General features: G+C 48.6%; 2 protein-coding genes across 2 annotated transcripts; one reads left to right on the top strand and one right to left on the bottom strand.

Annotated features, from left to right (window-relative positions):
• Window positions 1–231: 231 nt before the first annotated feature.
• On the bottom strand, window positions 232–7,656 carry CALML3 (calmodulin like 3). Its single transcript, XM_029078415.2, has 2 exons — window positions 7,605–7,656; window positions 232–2,130 (listed from the first exon to the last, which is right to left on the bottom strand). Exons 1-2 carry the CDS (start codon window positions 7,637–7,639, stop codon window positions 1,362–1,364), a joined length of 804 nt encoding a protein of 267 aa, XP_028934248.1. The 5' UTR covers window positions 7,640–7,656; the 3' UTR covers window positions 232–1,361.
• Window positions 7,657–11,531: 3,875 nt separating this feature from the next.
• On the top strand, window positions 11,532–18,300 carry LOC103165382 (calmodulin-A-like). Its single transcript, XM_016225543.3, has 2 exons — window positions 11,532–11,705; window positions 16,873–18,300. The coding sequence occupies exon 2, from the start codon at window positions 16,874–16,876 to the stop codon at window positions 17,321–17,323; it is 450 nt and encodes a 149-aa protein (XP_016081029.1). The 5' UTR covers window positions 11,532–11,705; window position 16,873; the 3' UTR covers window positions 17,324–18,300.
• The last annotated feature ends 1,904 nt before the right edge of the window (window positions 18,301–20,204 follow it).

Below are 20,204 nucleotides of genomic sequence, written 5' to 3' on the forward strand. Positions count from 1 at the left end.
TTCTCTTTCCTGAGTTGAGCTGCAAGGGTGAAAAAGATCCCAAAGACCCAGAATTTCTGGAATTTTAGTCTGGGGAGTTGCTAGGAGGATAAAGTAGGGAGCCCTTAGGTATCTTTCTTAAGTCTTTGAAGACTAGCCCCAGGAACATTGGGAGTGATAGTTTATTGTTTCACACCCCAACAATGCTTAAACTTTCCTCTCGCCCCAAGCTGGACAGCACAAGAAAGCCAGTTTAGGAGGATGGGAACAACCGCCAGAGCAACTTTAATTTCCTCTCCATGTTCCCTGCAGCCAATCAATGAATCACCACTTGGAATGGATCAAAAAATCCCCCCTAGCTCAATCCCTGTTGCCCATTCTCACCATCCAGCAGCTCTAAACCTCTCCAAAGACCCAGGCTTTCCAACCCTGTCTACATTAAGCTGTGGATCTAAGACCTTTCATCCCGGCACATCCAGGAAAATAAGACCAAACTGAACGTGTGCTTCTGATTTATTTCCCCACAAATCCCAGTCCCCTTACTGTAGTTTCCCTCCATCTAGAACAATCCAGGGGTCATCGTGACCATCACCACGGATGGCTTCTCCTCAAGCAGGTGAGTCCCAGGAGTTTCCTTGGGCAGAGGGAGCACAGAAATCAGCACTGGAATCTGTGCCCCACGGTGGGGTGGTACTGTCCAGGAGGCCTTCCTCGGCTACCCAAAGTCCCCAGGGCCCCATCGATGCCCGCTGGCCACGCTTTCTGCCCTGTAGATGCAGCCGAGAACGGAGGTGACCCCTTTGCCCAGGGAGGCAAACGTCCCAAAGGCAAATTTGCTGAGATGCTTACTCTTTCCTTTTCCCTTGCTGAGAACCCAAACTACCACGTCCATGTCCTGGGAAGAGGTGAATCTAGCAGTGCACATATCATCTTCGTGAGCTGTAGAGTCCACACAAAGCTGGAAGTCCTTGGATTCTTTGGCCACTTTAAGATAGGCCACCTGGGTTTTCACTGCAGGTTGCCTGCAGCACCTTAAAGCCACGGTTGACTTTGGGTTGGTTGTGTCAGCAGAGGCAGGGCGGGATCTTTGAGTGAGAAAGGGGGCTTGGGGAAGAGCCGTGGCCGTGTGCGTGAGAGAGAGAGAGAGAGAGAGAGAGACTGTGTGTGTGTACGCATGTTTGTGCCAGGGCAGGGAGATCAAGGAGGAGTCAGGTAGCAGATTTTAAAGAGGAATGGTTATCACTCACACAGATTCTTGGACAGCAGAGAAGCCCCTTTCACAGAAGAGTGACTCGGAAGAGTAAAGGCAGAGAAAACCGCAATGTTAGGAATGGGGGTGGGGATGGGGAGCGGGGGCGTGGGGCACCATCTCCCCCGCCTCCTCACTTGGAGACCAGCATGCGGACGAACTCCTCGTAGTTCACCTGCCCGTCTCCGTCCGTATCGGCCTCCCGGATCATCTCGTCCACCTCCTCGTCCGTCAGCTTCTCCCCCAACCTGGTCATCACGTGCCGCAGCTCGGCCGCGCTGACATAGCCATTGCCGTCCTTGTCAAACACCCGGAAGGCCTCACGGATCTCCTCCTCGCTGTCCGTGTCCTTCATCTTCCGTGCCATCATGCCCAGGAACTCGGGGAAGTCGACCGTGCCGTTGCCGTCGGCATCGATCTCGTTGATCATGTCCTGGAGCTCCGCCTCAGTGGGGTTCTGCCCCAGGGACCGCATGACGGTGCCCAGCTCCTTGGTGGTGATGGTGCCGTCGGCGTCCTTGTCAAACAGCGAGAAGGCCTCCTTGAATTCGGCGATCTGCTCCTCGGACAGCTGGTCGGTCATGGTGAGGGCAGGCGGGCCGTGCGGAGGGGAGCCGATTCTGGGTTTGCCTGCACGCGCGGTGGGCTCTCCTCGACTCTGGCTCCGCTCTCCCAGCTCCGGCGGTGACAGGCGGAGAACCCAAGCGGTAGGCTGTCGGTCTGGTTTTCTAGCCTCGGCATGAAATCCTGGCACTGGAGAAGATGCAGCATCCTCCCTCACCATTGGTGAGGCGGACGCAGGGCAGGCACTCGGAGACGCCCCCGGGGCGCGATCCTGTTCAGACAAGAGTCCCGGAGCCGGGAGGAGCTTTGTCTGCCGATGGAGCTGACGCCAACGCCCACTGAGTAAAAGACATTCAGATTTCCTCTGTGGGATTAGAAGGAATTCTCAGGAGCCCATCCCATAATACTTTCCATTAAAGTCACCCCACTCTGGATAATGAGGGAGCCTTGGACCTTGACTTCTCCACCCTCAACGTCGTCAGGGAGTGAGAGGGAGGTGGGTGGGATTCGATCCAAAATGGAGGCTTCCCGTTAGAGTGAAAACCCCGTGTGGGCAGGGGACTTTTCTCACCCTTCTGTCTTTAGTAGTGTATTGTTCCAATATGGAGTTTAATAGTTAACACTAATAGTAGTAGCAGTAATAGCATTTACTAAACACCTATTGTGCGATAGGCACTGTACTAAGCACAGGGCTGAGACGCAGTCTGGTCTAGTGGAAAGAGCGTGGGCCCGGGATTCAGAGGTCCAGGTTCTAATTTTGCCTCTGCCACTTACCTGCTGTATGACCTTAGCCCAATCACTTAATTTCTCTGGGCCCCAATTCCCTTATCTGTAAACTGGGGATTCAATACCTGTTCTCCCTTCTGCTTTACAATGTTAGCTGCACATGGAATCTGATGATCTTATAGCTACCCCAGTGCTTTGTGATTGGCACATAATAAGTACTTAAATACCACTATTTAAGAGCTAATACCTAATAATATTATTATTAGGGAAAGAAGTACCCAGAAGAGATATAGACTCAGTTCCTTGTCCCCTCAAAACTTGCAATTTGAGTGTTAGGAGAAAGGGCAACAGAAATATAAAGAAAAATAAAACAAAAATATAAAAAGCGAGGAGGAAAATATGACAGAAACAGTAAGGCTTCAGGCTTCCCAGCGTTCAAACCACACTTACAGAGTTGCCATCATGCCACATCAGTGACCTTCTACTAGTATTAGGCCATCTAGCTGGTCAAAAACCAAGGCAGAAAGGGACCCGATCCCCCTCCTCTAGTCCCTCTGGGCTCTGTCACCTCCTTCAAGTGGACCAGGTGGGCTCCCAAGTGCTTTGCACACTGTAAGCGCTCAATAAATACGATTGAATGAATGAATGGGCTAGGAAATAAAAACACTTAAGGGTGCAGAAAGCCTAAATATTAGAGCCACCTCACGGGACAAGGCAGGCCCCAAGTCTGGTTACTTACTGAGCCCCGTTCCCAGGACTGTGACACAGAAAGAAGGGTGTGACAAGCTGAGGGCTTTCCAGGACACAAAGAAAAAAATCAACCCCCTGCTAACCTCTCCAACCCTCTTTTAAGTGAGGCTTCAAGTTCCCTAAGCCCTCACAGTATACGGAGTGTTACTCACCACACACAAAAATAATAATAATAATAATGGTGGCATTTGTTAAGTGCTTACCATGTGCCAAGCACTGTTCTAAGTGCTGGGGTAGATACAAGGTAATCAGGTTGTCCCTCTTGGGGCTCACAGTCTTCATCCCCATTTTACAGATGAGGTAACTGAGGCACAGAGAAGTTAAGTGACTTGCCTAAAGTCACACAGCTGACATGGTGGAACCGGGATTAGAACCCACTACCTCTGACAACTATATGGTCCCTATTCTCTGACTTGTCCAGGTTAACTAGACTCAAGACTCTCTTCCTCAGGACATTTCATCCTGATTTACTCCACTCTCAGTTGCCCTAGTTAAAGAAACAGTAGAGAATGCCATGCAATGGATAACACCACTTGAAGCAGCGTGGCCTAGTGGAAAGAGCAAAGGTCTGGGAATCAGAGGCCACATGCCTACTGTTTGACCTTGGGCAAGTCACTTAACTTCTCTGGGCCTCAGTTACCTCATCTGCAAAATGGGTTTCCATCCCTGTTCTCCCTCCTACTTCGACTGAGCCTCATGTAGGACCTGATTATCTTGTATCAACCTTGGGGCTTAGTACAGTGCTTGATACATAATAAGCACTTAAATACCACAATTACCATTATTACCAAACCAGAGATATCTGGAGTTCCAACAACTGGACATTGAGAAGAGATGTCTTCATAAATATCGTATCTTTGGTAGTAGAAATAATAGTAATAGTAGTATTTATTGAGTGTCTAATGTACTTGAAAGGGGTTGGAATAAGAGAACACCGAATAGCCTTAAAGCAGATGGTTGGTTTAACTCCAGTTCTGTGAGATCTGGACACCTCAATTTACTCCTTCATAACATGGGAAAATTACAGCCTCCTGAGGCCATTCTCAGAATCTTCGTGTGAGATTAAACGCATGGAAGAGTAAAATGCTCTTTAGGAACCTGGGATTGAAGAATCACAAAACAGTCAATTCTGTATTTTCCTGGGTCATGAAGCATCAGAAGAGTGGGGATAATTGAAAACCACAGATAATTTAAAAACTTCATTTTTGCCAATATTTCAACCTCTTCCCCTACCAAGCCATTCCCGGTATTGTCGAGAGCACTTAGCTTGTGAATATTGTGTGGGACACGGTCAGTGTCTGAACTGCTTATTTGAGTCTACTCCAGCATTCAGCACTTTATAAATACAATAAATACATCACCAGGTCTGTGGTTGGGGAATGCAAGCTATATGATGCATGACCAACTGGAAATCTAAAATTAGCCCCCTTCAATAAAATGTCCATTTATTTTAATTGCAATCATTATGCTTTCTTTGGGCCAAGACACCTCACCGAGATCATCTAATTTAATGCCAATCTATGCACGCTCAGCAGGCATTTCCTCTGCTTCCAGAATTCCCTTGTTTTTTTGCCTGACGTCCAAACTGAACCTTGATAATGCAGCTCAGGTTAAAGTGTTAATGATGGCATTTGTTAAGCACTTACTATATTTCAAACACTGTATTAATCTCTGGGGTAGATACAAGAAAATCAGGTTGGACACATTCCCTGTCCCACATGGACCTCACAGTCTAAGGAGAAGGAAGTAGAATTTAATCGCCATTTTACAGATAAGGAAACTGAGGCACAAAGAGGTTAAGAGACACGACCAAGATCTCACACCAGATTGAGTGGCAGAACTGGGTTTAGAATCCAGGTCCCCTGAATCTCTCTCCACTAGGCCACACTGCTTAGTGCATGCCCAGAAATCGTGCTGGTTCAGGGACACTGACTGAGGGTAGATACCCGTTCACTGCCCAGCCTTGATGCGGCTGTTTTTTCTCCCCCAGACTTTTCCTCCTCCTCAGGATCCTTTTTTAGCACTAGCACCAGCTGCACCCAGACCACAATCTGTTACTGAGCTCCTACTATGTGCAAAATCCTGTGCTAAGCACTTGGGAAATCAAAGTCAGGATCCCTGCCCTCAAGAAGCCTACAATCTCTGATGACTCTCTTTCCACTGACCTTCAGCCAGTCTCGAGTGAGTCACCAGATTTCCACTGGGCTGGCTGGGAGCTGGGGTGGAAGATCGGGGAGGTGATTCCCTCACTGTCAGATTGTTCTGGGACTGAAATAGATGAAGGAGTATACGACTCAGATGACCAGATAACCACGCCAGCTAGGTGAGTATCAGGGAGATGTAACCGAGAGAATGAAAATGCCTCATTTGCCTCTCAGGTAATCTTGCTTCACTGCCAGTCATACTCGGGATGTTTTTATCTCTGCTATCCCTGCTCCATCACTCAGAAATCTCTCCCTGCCATGACATCCACACAGGTGCTGATTGTTCCATATTGAGCACGAGGCCTGGGAGCTGCCCCAGGTTTCCCAGTCTGCCCTGACTGGAAACTTTCAGCTCTGGTCAGAGACCTGGGGTGTACGAGGCTGGGAGTACAACTCAAACAGCTGTGGGGGTGATCATCCCCATGCCCTTGGATGAGGCAGCCCTCCCGCCCCCATCACACACGTTCATTCAGTCAATCGTATTTATTGAGTGCTCACTGTATGAAGAGAACCATACTAACCGCTTGGGAGAGTACAATATAATAAATGGACACATTCTCTGCCCATAACGACACCACCACAGCTGTAGGAATGCAGCCATCAGACTGTTTTCTTTTTAAAATGGTCCAAGACTCTTAGGGCAAGGAAGATCTGAATTATTCTTATACTTCCGCTGCTCAATGATTAGGAGATGAGCCTGGGGCCCTTCCCCTCCTTCCCTGCTCTCCCTTTTCCTCTTCCCTCCAAATTAGATTCCTGAACTTTGCTGACTGATCAGTAATTCCCTTCATAAACTTGTTTTTGTCAAGAGTCTGCTGAAAATGGAACTGTGATTGGCAGGCACCAACTCAGCTTTGTAGTTCCAAGAGCAAAATGAATGCACTCAAATTCAAATTGAATTATGCCCCAAGGCTGGGGATAATTGAGGCTCAAAGAATCAAGAGATCCAGTTTCAGGCGGCCAGTCAACCTTCATCCCCTCTTCTTCTAAGCCAACTCTTTTTATTAATAATAATGATAATAATATTGATGATTGTATTTAAGTGGTTACTGTGTGCCAACCACTGTTCTAAGCACTGGGTAGATACAAGGTAATCAAGTTGTCCACATGAGGCTCATGGTCTTAATCCCCATTTTGCAGATGAGGTAACTGAGGCACAGAGAAGTTAAGTGATTTGCCTAAAGTCACACAGCAGTCAAGTGGCAGAGTTGGGATTAGAGCCCACGACCTCTGACTCCCAAGACTTCCAATAATATGGTATTATTAAATACCATAATAACTGTGGTATTTAAGCACCTACTACATGCCAAGGGCTGTACTAAACACTGGGGTGGATAGAAGCTAATCAGGTTGGAAACGATGGAAACGATGCCTGTCCTTTATGGAGTTTAGTGTAAATGAAGAGGAGAACATCAAGTCTCTTTCAAGAGGCCTTTCCTGATTAAGCCCTCATTTCACCTCCTCCCTCTCCTTTCTGCATCGCCTTGACACTTGGATTTGTACCCTTTATTCACCCCACCCTCAGCCCGACAACACTTTTGTATATATCCATAATTTATTTTAATGTCTGTCTCCTCCTCTAGACTGTAAGTTCTCGTGCTCACAAACTCTGTTATATTGTACTCTCCCAAGAGCTTAGTACAGTGCTCTGCACACTGTAAAATACTCAATAAATACTACTAATAAATAAATACTGAATCCCCATGCACAGAGAAGTTGTGACTTATCCAAGGTCACATAGCAGAATGGACAACAACAAGAACAGCCATCTCTTTTCCCCTTCCTTTACTCTCTCTTCAGAACCCAACAGGGAGGTTTGTATTGGAGGAAAGTGTCCCTCACTTCCCCCTCTCTCAGCATTCAGTCTACAAGCAGAACAGCAGGCACAAAGATCAAGTCTTTTCCTGTGAAAGGCACTGCTGTAGCAATTACCCTTAATCACACTTATCTCTCTCCCCTGTTATGCTTTCTTTTGGGGGGGGGGGGTGTATTCTTTCCCCAGCCCAGGCTACTATTGTCCAAGACCCACTAGCCCCTCTGCCAAAAAAGCCCCACAGCCCTTTAGAAACCTGGAGACTTCAAATCAACAACTGCCAAGGAGCAAATAGATATTCAGCTCTTCAACACTTTACCCAGAAATTTGTGAGGACCTGTCATCTTCCGCCATTTCCTGTTGGAGTCCTCTCTAGCAAAACTCTTCCAGCTGGGGAAGGGGTCTTAAAGGAGCAGTAGCCAGCTTGGCTGTACCTGTGCTGGCTATATCTATTCCCAGTGATCGTATTTATGGGAGAAAATGGTGTTCCCTGCACTACATTCCTTATCTTCCCTATAACCAGGTAGCAGGCCCTGAAAACTGCAAAAACTAAGAGCATGGGTCTGGGAGACAGAGGGACCTGGGTTCTAATCCCAGCTCTGTCATCTACCTTCTGTGTTACCTTGGGTAAGTCACTTGATTTCTCTGCCTCAGTTACCTCATCTGTCAAATGGGGATTGAGACTGAGCCCAAATGGTACAGGGACTGTGTCTGATCTGATTATCTTGTATCTACCCCAGTGGTTGGTACAGAGTCTGGCACACAGTAAGTACTTAATAAATACCATAAAAAAAGGATTGCCACTAAAACCAGAAGACAAGAGCATTGTTTTGAGTTGCCAGAATAACTTGGAAATCCAGGCTGTAGTCTGAACAGATACTGTGTGGAAGGGGAAGTAGCAAGGTAAGAGGGGTCATGGAGGGAAGGAAAGCAGCCCCCCAGACACCGCCAGGGAAACAGTCGAGGGTAGCGTAACATTTTTGAAAGAGGTAGACAATCGTTGCATCAATAATAGTAATAATGGTGGTATTTATTGAGCACTTATTATGTTCCAAGCACTGTTCTAAGCGCCGAGGTAGATACAAGGTAATCCGGGTGTTGCACCTGGGCCTCACTGTCGTAATTCCATTTTACAGTTGAGGTAACTGAGGCACAGAGAAATTAAGTGACTTGCCCAAAGTCACACAGTTGATAAGTGGCAGAGTGGGGATTAGAGCTCATGACCTCTGACTCCCAAACAAGGGAAGATGGCAGAGGCATTTGGACTTGCAAGGATTGGTGCCCACACTAGGTCTTTAAGAGAGAATCACAATAGGTCCTAAAGAGTCAAGAGATCTGGGCTCCTGACCGGGGTCCAACATAGATTTGCTGTTTGACCATATCCACTCTAGGGCTCACTGTCCTCTGTAAATGGGGATAATAGGCTCCCTTGTCAATGAACAACACTGGATGCTAAGTGGGTAGCTGGGATAGGGAACATTTAAAGCTTTTAAACTAACCTTAATGGCAGCTTCTCCCCCTGGCCCCCAAGCCAGTGCTGACATATTGGGGAGGGGAAAGGGAGTGCCGATTTGGCTAATTGAATTTCTTCACTCTGTAAGATTGGTGGTGGGTGGGGGGGTGGAGCTGGAGATTGTGTTTCTGGACTGGTCACTGCTGGGTCAGTGTTGCTCACAACCTCCCTAAACTGTGCTGTACCCTCTTATTGACCTTGGGTGTAATCTTGTCTCTCCCAAGAGGGCAGGGTATTGATTTTGGCAACTTGGAGTTATTCAAACAGGTTTCTGAGTGGGAAAAGGCTCCAGCTGAGGCAGGAGGCCAGCCTGCACCTAAACCCCTGGAGCCCAGAAAGACACACCTGGGGTGAGTGAGCACTCTCTGCGGGGAGAAAGGAGCTGCCTTCAGAAAGGGCATTAATAGGAGGGGCTTCTGGGAACTGATCAAATAGGAGGGTGGCTACTGATGGGCACTTGTGGCAGCCAGATATGCCTTTGGTGATTTGGGAGGAGTAGGTACAGTGATTTCAAACTCACCTTGCAGATTGGGCAAAGTAATGGAATGATGTCATATGCCCTAGCTTCAGTTTTTTTGTGTTCCTTCCCAGGTGCCCATGAACATGAGTACCCCTTTTGAACTGCTGAACTTGATGCCAGGAGTCTGGGAGTTTAAAAACACTGGATGTGAAGTCAGCTAGTACCATATCTATACCAGGCAGGGGACAAGCCAGCTGAAAACTGGACCCATGGCCATCCTTTTTTTAATTGTATTTTTTAAGCCCTTACTATGTGCGAGGCACTGTACTTTGGCTGGGGTAGATTCAAGATAATCAGGTTAGACACAGTCTATGTCCCATGTGGGACTCAAAGTCTTAATCCTCATTTTTTAGGTGAGTTAACTGAGGCACAGAGAAGTTAAATGCCCAAGGTCACACAGCTAACAAGTGCCAGGGGTGGAATTAGAATCCAGATCCTCTGACTTCCAGGCCTGTGCTCTTTCTACTAAACCACATTGACACCCTGGTGTCAAGGTAGGCAAGGATCACCTGGTCCCTCTCAGCAGTCTGTTTTCCTGTCAGAGATGGATCATTGGTGAGACTCTTTAATGGCAGAGCTGATGGGTCTAGTTATGACAAAGCACAGCTAGTAAAAATGGATCCTTCACTGAAGGGCTGAGAGAGAAAAATATAAACCAGACACTAGGCAAGAACCACGTCTCCTTGTCTAGATCCCTAAAACCCCCAGAAGACGAGGCTTGTTTTCTCCAGTCAGCTCTACCCACTGTCTGTCCTATGCCTTGTTCCACTTCTTCTTAAAATGATGAGGAGTGACACTGGACCCAGTCTGGGATACCCAATACAGCAGTAACCAAAAAACAAAAAGAGCAATGTTCACAACAAACTTGGTGATCTTGAGCAGATTATAGCTCTGGCCTTGGAATGCGGTTGGTCACTGTGTAAACCAGAGTCTAGACTCCTGGAGGTCCGGGATCATGATTTGTAATTCTACTGTACTCTCCCAAATGCTCAGTACAATGCTTTGCATGCAGTAGTCCCTTATTAAATAGTACCTACCTCAGTGCTTGGTGCAGTGCCTGGCCCATAGTAAGTGCTTAATGTATTTTTTAAAAATTATTGAGCCCTTACTGTGTGCAGAGTACTGTACTAAATGCATGGGAGAGTACAGTTCAGCAGAGTTGAAAGACACAATCCCTGCCTACAAGGAGCTGACTGATTCATCTTGGAAATCCCCTCTTGGAATCATCTACTTTGTACCCTGGCCATCTGGTCATTTGGAGAAACAATCCCCTTGAAAATAGCCAATGTCCCTTTTGTGTTGTGTTCAGTGTCTAGAATATAAGCAGAAGCAGCGTGGCTTAGTGGAAAGAGCAAGGCTTGGGAGTCAGAGTCAGAGGTCATGGGTTCTAATCCTGGCTCCACCACTTGTCAGCTGAGTGACTTTAGGCAAGTCACTTAACTACTCTGTGCCTCAGTTACCTCATCTGTAAAATGGGGGTTATGTGGGACAACCTAATTACTTTATATCTACCCCAGCTCTTAGAACAGTGCTTGGCACATAGTAAGTGCTTAACAAATACCATCATCATCATCAACATTATAGTCTGTGCCTCTCTTTAACAATAATATTAGCACGGCCTAGAGGATAGAGCACAGGCCTGGGAAGCAGAAGGTCGTGGGTTCTAATCCCAGTTCTGCCACTTGTCTGCTGTGTGACCTTGGGCAAATCACTTCTCTTCTCTGTGCCTCAGTTCCCTCATCTTTAAAATGGGGATTGAGACTGTGAGCCCCACCTGGGACAGGGACCATATCCAACCCTATTTGCTGGTTTCCACCTCAGGGCCTAGTTCAGTGGCTGGCATATAGTAAGCACTTAAGAAATACCACAATTTTATTATCAGCACTTAGAACAGTGCCTGGCACATAGTAAGCACTTCACAAATACCATAATAATAATTACTGTTAATGAGGACAATCAATCAAATCGTCTCCCCTAGAAGAATGAAATTAACTCTTCCAGGTACCCTGGAGCCATCTTAAAAACTAGCTTTTCTCAGGCACTAAATGGTCCTCTTGTGCCCTGGAAGAGTCCACCATTTCAAAGAGGAAGGGGAGGGAAGGAAAGAGGGGTGAATTATTTACCCTCGGGGACTAGTTGGCTTGTGGTGGATCATTTTTCCTTCCTCTCTCTTCCTCCCAAGAGTCACAGACAGCAAACACGAAAAGACTCAGCACAAAGGATGTTTTCTTTTTTCAGAAGAGAAAATCTTTGGCAACCTCTAATGTGAAGAATAAACAAAGCAACAGGAGCTAAGACAAACAAAACCCACCTTGCTTAAGAAGAGAAGAGGTCAGCCCCGTGGGGGACTTGAAGAGGGTGGATTAACACGACTGCATGCCCTTATGGTAGGTCAGGTGCTATTTGGGTATGGATCTCTAACCTGCATCTGGAATGTGCATTTCCCGTCACCTTAGCAGGCAGCTCCTTCAGTCAGTCAATCAATAGGGTGTCTTGAGCACCTACAGTGTGCACTGTGCTAAGCATACAATAGAATTAGTACGCACAAATCCTGTCCTCAAAGAGTTTACAGTCTAGCAGGGCTGTGGATGTTCTGGGTAGGCTTAGGAGCTGTAAACGTCCAGCACTGATCCTGATAACTAACAGACTTTATCTGGGAGTAAAAGGGCCTGGCGGATGCCCATTCCATCCTCGATTATATGGGACATGGGGGAAGAAGATAGCAGAAGTAATATTCTCGGTTAATGGTGAATCAATCTGACTTTTGTCAGGAGTTTCAGCCTCTCCTCCTCCCTCTCCTCCATATGTTCTATAGAGCTGCTGCCCCTACAAATCGTCCTGCAGTCAGTCTTGAGTTCTCCTCCTTTCTCTGTCTCTGCACACCACCTGCTTTCCTACTGGAGGTGTTAATGTGCAGGGAAATGACTGGAAGGCCCCTAGCAGGGGGGACTTTTTTTTAAGAAAGAGAGAAAGGAAAGATGCTTAGATAGTTCACAGAATAGAAGTCAGCCTTTGAATAACTGAGGGCTTAGTGAATGACAGAGATGATCCATGAATCCTTCACAAAGGCCCCCAGACTGTAAAGCCCACCCCCACCCCTAGCCCCAGTGGGAAAAGCACTCCTGCTCTCAAAATACAGACCCGGAGGGCATTTTCCAGATCTTCAACTCTTTCTTTCCTTTGAGGAACTAAGAAGTGACCGAGCAAGCAGTCTTTCTTCTCTTGACTTGCCTTCTGGCCCTCAGACCTCTCTGTTCTCCCCTCTCCCACCCCCAGTCAATCAATCAGAGGTATTTATTGAGCGCTTCCCTCTATTTGTGCGGCCTCAGGATTTAGGGAAGTGATTTCCAAGCTGAAGCCCTCCCTCAACTGCTCTCGCACCAGCTTGAGCCCCAGAGAAGAGATGGGCCTCAATTCTTATGTAACTTCTGTGTTTGCCCCGAGCCCAGTCCTGCCTCTACAGAACCAGTACAACGGGTCTGGCAGCTGGGAGCTGGAGGGCCAAGTCACTTTGCTGTTCACATTGGCACAGACCTTTTTCCATCCACCGGTGGGAGCTGGGATAGGCCCTGAATCCCAGGGAAAAACCTAGCCAAATTGGCCAGCCAGGTAGAATGGAGAGGAGAGTCCTACAGGAGGCCAGAGGAGACTGCTTGTCAGTAGTGTTTGAGTGCCTGGTGTGTGCGGAGCACTGTACTAAGCACTTGAGAGTGCAAGGGGGGGCAGAGGATGAGAGAGAAGACCCAGAGACCCCTGAGGCCAGAACCAGGCTGCAGCCTGAGGGGTTAGGGGACTGACAAGAGGAAAGTTGGGCCAGTGAAGACATGGGAGTGGTTAGAAGCTGGCATGAGTGTTTAGAAGAGTCCAGTGCTTAGAACAGTCCAGCGTTTAGAACAGTGCTTGACACATAGTAAGCACTTAACAAATACCATGATTGTTATGATTCCAACATGGAAGAGATGGGAGAAACCAGAGACGCGAGGGTTTTTCATCAGCAGAATGTTAAACCTTTTAGCTCTGCTCAGAGGCAGACTAGACTTTCTGCTTGAGTGGAGCAGCTTAGTAATCAATCAATCAGTGGTATGTATTGAGTGCTTACTATGTGCAGATCGCTGTACTAAGCACATCTGAGTGTACAGTGCAACAGAATTAGGAGGAACATCCCCTGCCCAAAATGAACTTACAGTCTAAAGATCATTTCAATTCCTTAATTACAATATCTCTGCTACAGCAGGGATTTTAAACTAAGATAATTTAATCAGCTGGGTTTGGGGGAGGGTAGGGTTTCACCGTTAAAGCAATGTGGTCTAGTGGAAAGAGAACAGGTCTGGGATTCAGAGGACCTGGGTTCTAATTCTGGCTCTGTCACTTTGTCGTGTGAGCTTGGACAAGTCACTTAACTTCTCTGGGCCTCAGTTCCTTCATCTGCAAAACAGGGATTCGATTCCCATTCTCCCTCCTCCTCATACTGTAGGCTCCATGTAGGACCAGATTATCTTGTGAATACTCCAGAACCTAGTACTATGTTTGGTACATAGTAAGCCCTTAACAAATTTTGTATTTACTATTATCATTATGATTATTATTATTGATGAAGGCAAGGCACTGGGCCAGCAGGAGTGTCTGGGTTCCACTTCTGGCATCAAAGTGGGGTCTAGAAAGGAGATCCAGACCCCACTCCAGGATCCAGCCAGGACACAAGTGTTCCCTCTTTCCTTGCAGCTCAGGCTCTGGGGAAGGGGCCTCTAGTTCCTGAATGAAGAGAGAGGAGGGAAACTTGAGTCCCAGCCTGCTCCCTTGCATCAGAAAACAGAATCCAAAAAGTTTACAGTGCTTACAGGATCCTGCCGTAGTCCTCCTACCTCCCACTCCGCTACCCTTCTACTGATCTGCCTTTGAGACACTTATGAGGAGTTTAGACTGTAAACTCCTTGAGGATAGGGATCATGTCTACTAACTCGACTGTACTCTCCCAAGCACTTAGTACAGTATTCTGCACAGATTAAATGCTAGATGAATACTACTAATTGATTAATTGTGCTCTTAAGAGGCACAATCTAATAGAGAAAGCTAGCCAGACACACAGAAAATCAACAAGAAAAGTAGATATCCATTCAGAAATTTTGAGAATAATAATAACTGTGGTATTTGTTGAGCACAGTGTGTCACTTGGTGGGAGAGATACAACATAAGCTGATCAAACCCATTCACCATCCCCCATAGGGTTCACAGTCTAAGGAGGAAGGAGAACAGATATCTCACCCCATTTTACAGATGAGGAAACTGAGGACTAGAGAATTCGAGTGACTTGCTCAAAGTCACACAGCCGGCAAGTGGTGTAGCCAGGATTAGGACACAGGTCTACTGATTCCCCATCCCATGCTCTTTCCACTAGGCCACGCTGTTTCTCAGAATGAGTGGAAAGGGGCGACAGAAGTCATGAGGTTGTGATGGTCAGTGATGAAGGAGGATAGAGCTGGGTGTGGTTGCTTTGTTTCCAGCCAAGGTCACTAGCTTGTTGGATGAGCAGAGTGCTGCATTTCCTGCCTATGCTAAGCAGTTAGTAGGAACCCAGCTTCTGCTTTCCAGGTGCCAGGGAAGACGCCCTCCATGATTGCTTCTCTTTGGTCTGAAGAGAGAGAGAGAACTGTTTGTCAATTGTTCTGGTGAGGTGGGGGTCTCACCTGTCTATCAGGATAGGCTTCCTGGTGGAGGTGGCCTTTTAGGTGAGCACTGAATGAGAGAAAGAGAAGAAGAAATGGGCTTACACTGCAACTAGAAGGATTTAGGTGAGACGCAGGGAAAGGCTTCCTGCCTGTGGCTAAGTGTTGAGAGGCGTGTCAAGGGAATCTGATCTTCTGGGTCTGGGCTGTCTTAGGTGCAGCCCTACCCAAAGGCAGTGTTAGGGTGAGGGATGAGGGCCATGATCCTGAGATCCTTTAATCAGCCCCTCAGCAAGGGCCCAGCTCAGAGGAGGTGCATTCAGAATGCCATCTCCCCATCTTCCCAGTGGACCCAGCCACCACTCCACCCTGTGATGCGTGGCCACATGAGTGTGAATCTGAGAGTCCTGCCTGCTACTTCCTCAGGGGGAAGAGAGACCAACCCAGGGTTAGCCTTGGGAGTGCTGCACTCCAACCCACCCAAACAGAGACCCCAACCAGCTTAGGAAGGAACACGGCACAGAGCCAGGGGGTCTTGGTAGAGTGCCTCCAGCAACTGGCCTTCCCTCCTCCCTGGGAACCGAACTGCATTTGGGTCTTAATCCTGCAGAGAACGAGAAGAGGAAAAGAGGCCAACTTGGAAATCAGTAAGCCGAGAGCCACTTACAGAATCCTGGGCTTGGACAGAGTCTTCAGAGGTCATCTGATCCAGCCTCCTGCCCTGGGGCAGGCAAACACTTTTCAAGCTATCCGGAGATAGAGGTGACACAGGCTCCCTCCGCCTCCTGTTCCACTCTTTAATGGACAGTCAGAAAGTTCTTCCTTATGTCCAAGAGCCAGGGGGTCGGCCACTATGGCAGCCCAGGAAAAAGCCCTAAGCAAGGGCTCCGGGCTCTGCTCTGTGGATTGGGCCTCCCTAGGCTAAGTTGATCCTCCTTTATGTGCCACTATAAATGCCACCCGATCTGCTGCCGCCTCAACCCCTTCACTCCAGTAGTAATAGTATTTATTAAGTGCTCATTTTGTGCAGAGCACTGTACTAAGCACAGGAGAGAGTGTACACACACGTGGACCCTTTCCCTCAAGGGGCTCACAGTATCTGAATATGGAAAGTTGGGGAGAACTAGAGACAGACACATCTGGAACAATGAAACACTAAACCATTAAAACAGCCTAAGGGACAAGGACAAATAGGCAAAAGAAAAAATACAAAGTTTATAATAGCTATAGTTAAAGGAGCAGAATTTCTCCTCGTGGTTCAGAGTCTACAGAGTCAATAGCTTTCCCAAGGTTATTTGAGCTTCAAGTGGCAGGTGCTCTTCTCATTTCTGCCGGAGCGGTGGTAAGCAGAGCAGGATGGGGGTCTCCTTAATGATGCAGGGGAGAGCAGACAAATTCAACAGAGTATTGAGCAGATAGTCTTCATCGTTGTAGGGAGGGGTACAAGGATTGAGCAGAGTTGGGGCCGCAGACCTGCTCTTTTGCCTACCCACCATCGTCCCACCCCCTCCATCTTTCCCTTCAGCAGTTTTCCCAGGCTTGCCCCAGCTTTGTCTGCAGATTCTGGCAGCAGCGACTCTTTCATCTCTCATCTGTCTCCCGTGGGTCCCAGCACTCCCTGGGAGGAGAACTGAGCCCCAGGGCAGTAGGGAGGGTGTGGCGGAGCTTTGGCAAGTTCCTAGCCCCAGTTGCACCAATGGCAGGGCAGAACCGGCTATCTCTCCATGCCAAGGTGCTGAGCTGGCACTGCAGAGCCTAGTAAAGCCACCAGCTCTGCCGCCGCTGCCGGGGGAGACGCAGGAGCAGCCAAGCGGGGTGGCAGCAGGGTGCTGCAGCGGATCAAGAGAGCGTAGCCAAGACACCCTCCGGTCTTCTTCCCCCTCCCTTCCAGAATGTCCCACCAACTGTCCAAGGAGCAGGTTGCCAAGTGCAAAGAGGCCTTTGAGCTGTTCGACCAGGACGCCGATGGCACCATCACCACCAAGGAGCTGGGCACCGTCATGCGGTCCCTGGGGCAGAACCCCACCGAGGCGGAGCTCAAGGGGATCATCGACCAGGTCGACACCGACGGCAACGGCACGGTCGACTTCCCCGAGTTCCTGGGCCTGATGGCGCAGATGATGAAGGACCCGGAAGTCGAGGATGGGATCCGTGAGGCCTTCCGGATGTTTGACAAGGACGGCAACGGCTACATCAGCGCGGCCGAGCTGCGGCAGGTGCTGGCCACGCTGGGGGAGAAGCTGACGGACGAGGAGGTGGACGAGATGATCCGGGGGGCCGACACGGACGGAGACGGCAAGGTGAACTACGAGGAGTTCGTCCGTGTACTGAAGGGGAAGTGACCGGTGACTTAGAAAGTGGGTGGAGGAGTTGGTACCAAGATTCTTTTTCTTGGCTCTGACTCCTCTGTTCCTTCCACCCACCATGTTCTTGCCTCTCCTGGGCTGTCCTGGGCTTTCTTTTTCCCCTCCCTGGGCCCCTGCTTCGATGGTGGTGGTAGGGCAGGGGGATGGGGACTGAATTGACAAATGGACGAGAATGTGCTTTTTGTGGCAGAGCCCTGGACCAGCAGGTGGGAGCTTCCAAATGTTCTTCCCTGCTCTGCTGCTGCGTGGCCTCGGACAAAGAGCTTGTTTCCCCCACCTATGCCACATGAGATATCTTACCTCCCAGAGCTGTGGTTATTTAAATAAAACCCATAGGAGATGCCTGGGTTCTGTGGGAAAGGAGGGAATTGTTGGAACCCACCCTTGCTGCGGTGAGCTTTTCCTCCGCTTGGTTTTGTGTGGTGTGAGCTCACCCATCTCTTTAGCTCAACCTCAAACAAGCAGGTGAAATAAAAGAAATGAATGAACTGGGAGGGATGAGTTTGTTTCAGCCAGGATGAACCTGCAAATGTTGCCAGAAAAAGCTGAGTCTTCTTGGGTCCTGGGCAAAGGGCTAAGAGCTGGGATGCTGGGTACGGGGGAAGAGCATGTTCTCACCCACTGCAGAATCTGTCTGGATTGCCCAGTGACACCGGCAACTACACCAGACTAAGTTGTTTAGCCCCCAGAACTAGGCTTACACAGTTGGTGCACAGTCAGACCCACAGAACCCGGCCCTGGAGTTCCCTTTGGGTCAATTTCTTCCAGGGATCTTTTACCCCTTCCAAACTCTTCATCTGAACAACAGGCCAAGGACACCACCTAGGGCAGGGGTTTGTGGGTGGGGACAGAGGAGGCAGAAAAGGTCGAACTGGAGACCTTTCCATGTCTCTGGGCTGCCTCTGTCTTGACTCTAATGAAAGAACGTTGGGGCGAGGAGGAGCCCAAAGCAGCCAGGAGGAAAAACAAAATTTCTCTTCCTCCCCGGCTCTCACCCAGAATAGATGGGTAAAAAGCGGTCAATCGGGTGCCTGGGGGTTGAACTCACCTTGTGACTGCACCCAAGCATGGTTGCTTCTGCCCCTCTGGTCTTAGCCAAGGGCTCTGTTTCTGGAGACGGGAAGGTGGCCTGACCAATCTCCCCCAAGCTAGTTTCCTTGAGGCTGCCTGTTCGTCCAGTCCCGGAGAAGATCGTGTCCGGACTTTGTGGGTTTCTTTGCACTTTGTGGGTCCTCTTTTCCAGTGCTGCCCAGACCTTGGGAGATTTGCAAACCCTATCCTGACCTGAAGCCCTGGTTTCACCAATAAAAGAAGTTGACCTCTCCATCTCTGTTTCAAATGGCCTGGATTTCTCTTTTATGTTGTTGTTATTATTAACATATAGTCAGCAAAAATTGCATGTGATAAGTATTAAGGCAAGCACAGAGGCAAGAGTCATAATTTCCAAGGCGGGTGAATAAGAAAACTGGAGGGAAAAGTGTCAGCGGGATCATTTTTTTTTTTGCTGAGCCTCTGTTAATCACACCACCCTCTTTCAAAATGTCTCTGCTTGGGGTTCCATTTGAATAGTCCTAAACTCCTAAGGGATTCCAAGGAAGCAGGGTGGATCTCGTTGGATCTGTCTGGAATTCCCAAAATCTGCCACACCCTTCACTGTTCATCTTGACTCTGGTTCTATAATGAGAATGGAAGATGGGAGATGGGGGTCCTATGAAGAGGGGTGAGGAGATGGTGTTCACAGTCAACACAATTACCATAACTCTGTGTCTGTTCTCCACCCCTCTGTCTCTCTACTACATCAAATAACCTCCAAACCCCCTATTAACGATGGCTGTCACGGATCACCCCACATTTAGGGATTTTCTTCACCCAATTGACTTTGATGTAAATCATTTTCAGGGTCGGGCTACCATGGATGGCTTTAGGGCAGTTGCTAGGTGTCCCACAGATTAGCCCACACTGGTGATTTTACTGCCCTTAAGACCTACCTCCACCTCATGATGTGGACATTCTGGAAACCTCGCCTCTGAAACCCTGGAATCATGGGAATTTAACAAGCCTGCCAGACATGGCTCCCGGAATCTGACCTTCTTCCCAAACTGGTCATCCCTTCTCAAGATCAAGGAGTTTGGGGGGTGAGGGGCAGAGCATGGGGGCAACCCCAGTTCCTAAGGCTCCCAGCCTGGACTCTGTCAGTCCAGGCCACAGCTCCCAAGGTAAACTAGTCTTCCAAGCCCAGGGCAAGGGCCCAGAAGACCTCACCTGGATTAGCAGCTATGCCAGCAGGCTGGGATAGAGGTGAAGGTCAGGCCCGGGAGATTTAGAGATTAAGATCTACACCTTGACCGACATCTTGAAACTTGAAAGGGCCAGTGAAGGCTGAGGCCAGAAATGATTACCCAGACCAAATTATACTGGTCGAACAAGTTCTTTCTGTCTGGTGCCCCGCCTCCTCTTCCTCCTTCTCCTCCTACTCTTCTAAAGCTGGGGAGGGAGGCTGAGTGTTACCAGTGGTTGAGATGGTGCCTTTGGGCTGGAGGGGACCTTGTGGTTGAGGTACCAGGCAGAGAGACTGAAGGGAAAGGATGAATGTTGGGTTGCTCTATGGGTGAGGGACTTTGGAAGCCAGGGGCCAATTGGTGGGCAAAGTGATCTGTCACCCAGCTGGCCCCTTGTTTTCAATTCCTTTCTGAGGGGACCAGAGCCCTATCTGCTGCAGGGAGGATTCTCTGCCTATCTTTGCTCTTCTTCTCTCTTGGGCCAGACTATTATAGGACAGAGAGGGAAAGGGCACAGCTGAGGTCAGAGTGGCAAGGGCTAAGAAGGACTGGCAGGAGGCAGTGTGCCTTAGAGGAAA

The sequence above is a fragment of the Ornithorhynchus anatinus genome, chromosome 13 (genome assembly GCF_004115215.2).
Source record: "Ornithorhynchus anatinus isolate Pmale09 chromosome 13, mOrnAna1.pri.v4, whole genome shotgun sequence".
NCBI lineage: Eukaryota > Metazoa > Chordata > Mammalia > Monotremata > Ornithorhynchidae > Ornithorhynchus > Ornithorhynchus anatinus.

Coding starts and splice junctions, on each gene's coding strand:
- CALML3 (XM_029078415.2), bottom strand. CDS start 7,639: ATGGCGGAAGATGACAGGTCCTCACAAATTTCTGG. Junction 2,131..7,604: donor AGGTCCTCACAAATTTCTGG/GTAAAGTGTTGA, acceptor TCTTTTACTCAG/TGGGCGTTGGCGTCAGCTCC.
- LOC103165382 (XM_016225543.3), top strand. CDS start 16,874: ATGTCCCACCAACTGTCCAAGGAGCAGGTTGCCAAGTGCAAAGAGGCC.